We start from the raw sequence: 3,842 nt of genomic DNA on the forward strand, positions 1-3,842 counted from the left end.
GGGGGGGGGGGAGCAGAAAAAGACACAGCGAGGAGCAGGGCGAGGGTGCGTACCGTCGAGCAGTCGGCCAGCAGGTGCACCAGCGACACGTGCAGGGCCAGGCGCTCGGCCGCCAGGCGCGCCGTCACCGGGTCCCCATCGCGCGAGAGCTCCACCAGCCGGATGACCCCCTCCAGCGAGGGCAGATCCACGAAGCCGGGGGCGGTCAGCTGGCCGGGCGCCGCCAGGCCGGCCGGCAGCAGCCCGGCCTGCTGGAGCTCCGGCAGGATGGACGAGTTCAGCGCCGCCAGGACGATGTCCTGGTTCCGGCGGATGGGCGTGCCGGCCGTCGAGACCAGCGTCCGCAGCAGGGCCACCACGCTCGACCGGTCGGCCATGACCGGCAGCAGGCCCTCCGCCGGGGCGGGCTCCCCCGCCGACCGGGCGGCACCGGCCACCACGCCGAGCTTGGGCCATGCCTCCGGCAGCAGCAGCCCCAACAGCGACAGCAGCGCCGGCTCCGACACGGCCGAGCACAGGGCCGGGCTATTGGCAAACACCCGGGCCAGGGTCAGCAGCGACAGCTGCGCCACCGGCACGCCGGCCAACAGCCGTCCATGGGCCTCGACCGGGGGCCACGCGGGGTCGGCGACCTCGGCGTCGCCCCCGGGGCCGGGCGCCAGGGCCGCCATGCTGCCCAGGTCCACCTGCCGGGGAAGTGGCCCGGCCAGGGCCGACAGCCCCACCACCCCGGCCTGCTCCAGGTCCTCCTCGGACAGGGCCGCGGCCACGACCGACCGGCTGCGCACATGGTGCAGCAGCTCCGGCAGCAGCAGGTCCTCCACATACGGCAGCAGGAGCTTCTGGTTTTGGGCATTCCCCAGGCAGAAGTCCTGCAGGAAGATGTGCACCTGCGCCGCCAGCACCAGCCGATCGTAGGCATTCCCGAAGGAGCCCTCGGTCGAGGGGGCCAGCGGCCGGGGGGTGGACCCCGGCAGCCCGGTCGAGGGCACCGCCGACGTCGCGGCCGCGGCCGCTGCCTTGGCCTTGGCCTTGCTGCCGGCCTTGCCGGCCTTGCCGCCGCCACCGCCGCCCCCCCGAGCCCCGGGGCTCAGGACAAACAGATGCCGCAGGAGGTCCAGCACCCGGTCGTGGATGCCCAGGTACCGGCCCAGGCGCTGCGACGCGCGGTTCACCCGGCTGTAGAGCACCCGCGAGGCGGCCACCACCGGCAGCACGGACTCCGGGTCCACCAGCGGGTGCCGCATCGGCAGGATGTTGGCCAGGCCGTGGTGCATCGGCGGCAGGCGCCCCGACGCGGATCCGGCCCGCCGGCCAAGGACCAGCGCCTCGGACCCGGCCGGCCCGCCGGCCGACCAGGCCAGCGCATTCACCAGCAGATCCGTGGCCGAGGGCGACCGGGCCAACGCCGCGCCCAGCGAGAAGGCCGACGCCTGGAGCCCGGCCCCATCGTGCAAGGCCGGCCCGCCGGGGCCCAGCCCCGGCCCGGTGGCCGGCCCGCCCGCCATCGACGCGCAGATCTTCTGCATGGAGATGGCCGCCATCGAGTAGGACAAATCCCGGAGGTTGGCCAGCGGGGCGCTCACCGGCGACGGGAGCGACCCAAGCCGGGGGCTGGGCGGCGGCGACCGCGAGGCGGCCATGCTGCCGGCCGGCCATACACCCCCGCACATGGCGCGAAGGGCCGGACAGAAGACCACCGAGGGGCAGGGGGTTAGTGACCGGAGCAGGGGAGGGGGGGAGGGGGGGGGGGGAGGGCGACAAAGCCCCCGGACCCGCGGGCAAGGCCAAACATGGGCCCGAAACACCGGCCGGGCCGGGAGAGGGCACATGCGGCACGCCATACGCCAGACACGCCACACACATGTGTGTACATGTATACACATGTACACACATGTATACACATGTACACACATGTACACACACACACACATGTACACACATGTACACACATGTACACACATGTACACACATGTACACACATGTACACACATGTACACACATGTACACACACACACACACACACACACACACACACACACACACACACACGCGCGCACACGCACCTATGCAGGTCGTAGATGAGAGCCACCTTGCCCTTGACCGCCAGGCGCAGGATGTCAATCGAGTCGTGGATCTCATGGTAATTCCGGATGTCCAGGTCGCTGATGAGCAGCTGCACCTGGGCCAGGGTGTGCGCCACCTCGGCATGCTGGCGGAAGTGCCGGAAGAGCATGCGCAGGGCCAGCGACGTGAGCTCCGGATGGTCGACAAACTGCAGCAGGTCCACCAGGATGCGCAGGAGCTCCACCCCGCCCGGGGTCGAGTCCAGGTCCAGCTGGTCATCCCCCAGGCCGTAGTACTCCAGGGCGGGCAGGGTGCCGCGCGAGCGCCGGCTTCCGGAACGCCGGCGCCGTGTGCCGGCCTCCTCCTCGGGGGCCCCGCCCCGCCCGGCCTCCGCGCCGATGGCATACTGGAAGATGGTATTCCGCAGGGCGCTCAGGGATTGCGACGGGCCGCCGGCCGCGGCGGCGCTTTGCAGGGCGCTGCACGAGACACAGGGAAGCGCGCGGTTAGAATATGTCGCAGGCCCGCAGTCAGGCGGACAAACCAGCCGGGCAGGGTCGGGCGTGTGCATGTGCATGAGCATGAGCATGTGTGTGGCTGTGAGCCCCTCCTCCCCCTCCCTCCCCGGCCCCTAGCCCTCGGGGGGAGGCACCCGGCCACGCGCCAGGACGCACCTGAACCTGTCCGGAGCATGTGGGTCCGCCTCCTGGGACACGCGACGCCCGGCACGGAAGGGCAGGCGCTGCGGGGCGCCCGACCGACCGGCCCCCGACGGCCGGGACTGCATCCAGCCGGGGGCATTGGCCAGCGGGTCGGCCGGTGGGGCGACCGGTGCCGCGGTGCCGGCAGCCCCGCCGGCGGACTTGGCCTCGGCCGCTGCCAGGGCCGCCGATTCGGCCGCCGCCGCGCGCGAGATCACCTCGGTCAGCATCTCCAGCGACCGGTCGGCCGAGGCGCCGAACAGCTCCGGCCCCTGGAGGAGACCCCCGGGGCTGGGGGGGGCGTCCTCCCGGCCGGCAGCGATGCCCCCCGCGAGCGGGGCCAAGGGGATGGCCTCCGGCCCATCGGACTGGCCGTCGCCCGGGCCGGTGGACATGGCCGGGAGGAGCGGCAGGAAGCGCCGCCGCGAGGACCAGCCCGGCGGGGCCGGCCCCGAGTCGGCGCCCGACCCATTGACCCCGGCACCCGGGGCAGCCACCAGCCCGGGCCCCGACTCGGACCCATGGAGCAGGGGGAGGTGCTCGCCGGCGGAGGCCGTTCGAGCGATGCCGGCCGACTCGTCCGCCGGCGAGGGGGGACTTCCATCAGTGACAGCGGCGGCCCGGCTGCCGGCTCGCAGGGAGGCCGGCAGGATGGAGGCAAAGCGCGAGCCGCTGGCCCCGGGCCCGGCCGCCGCCGAGGCCGGCACCGCGCGCCCCGGCAGGTAGGCCTCCAGCACTTGGGACTTGAACTGCGACAGGGACACCGACACCCGGTAGTCCACGCGCACGTCGCAAATGAAGTCCAAGATCTCCAGCACCCGGGCCTTGACCGAGAGCGCGATGCCAGACAGCCCCGGGTGCGAGGACCCCACCGGGATGACCACGCGCCGGGAGGCGGCGCATTCGCACAGCGGCCCCCCGGCAACGCCGGTCAGCCGTCGGGAGACTGGGGAAAGGAAAAGCCGAGGCGACCGCAGGCGGGGCCAGAGGGGAAGGGATCAGGCCACGGCATGGGGTCAGACAAAGAGGCGCGAGACCAGGCGCCCACACCCCGGGGGGGGGGGGGGGGGGGGG

The 3,842-nt window shown here is 73.0% G+C and overlaps 1 protein-coding gene across 1 annotated transcript in view; it reads right to left on the reverse strand.

Annotated features, from left to right (window-relative positions):
• H696_01395 (hypothetical protein) overlaps positions 1-3,842 on the reverse strand; it is a gene marked incomplete at both ends in the record, with an annotated part of 17,397 nt that overhangs the window by 6,999 nt on the left and 6,556 nt on the right. Inside the window, 3 exons of the mRNA XM_009495291.1 lie at positions 54-1,644; positions 2,067-2,546; positions 2,742-3,714. Coding sequence (XP_009493566.1) covers positions 54-1,644; positions 2,067-2,546; positions 2,742-3,714 — 3,044 coding nt within the window. The remainder of the gene's footprint in view (positions 1-53; positions 1,645-2,066; positions 2,547-2,741; positions 3,715-3,842) is intronic.

Source organism: Fonticula alba (assembly GCF_000388065.1).
Source record: "Fonticula alba strain ATCC 38817 unplaced genomic scaffold supercont2.2, whole genome shotgun sequence".
NCBI classification, from domain to species: domain Eukaryota; order Rotosphaerida; family Fonticulaceae; genus Fonticula; species Fonticula alba.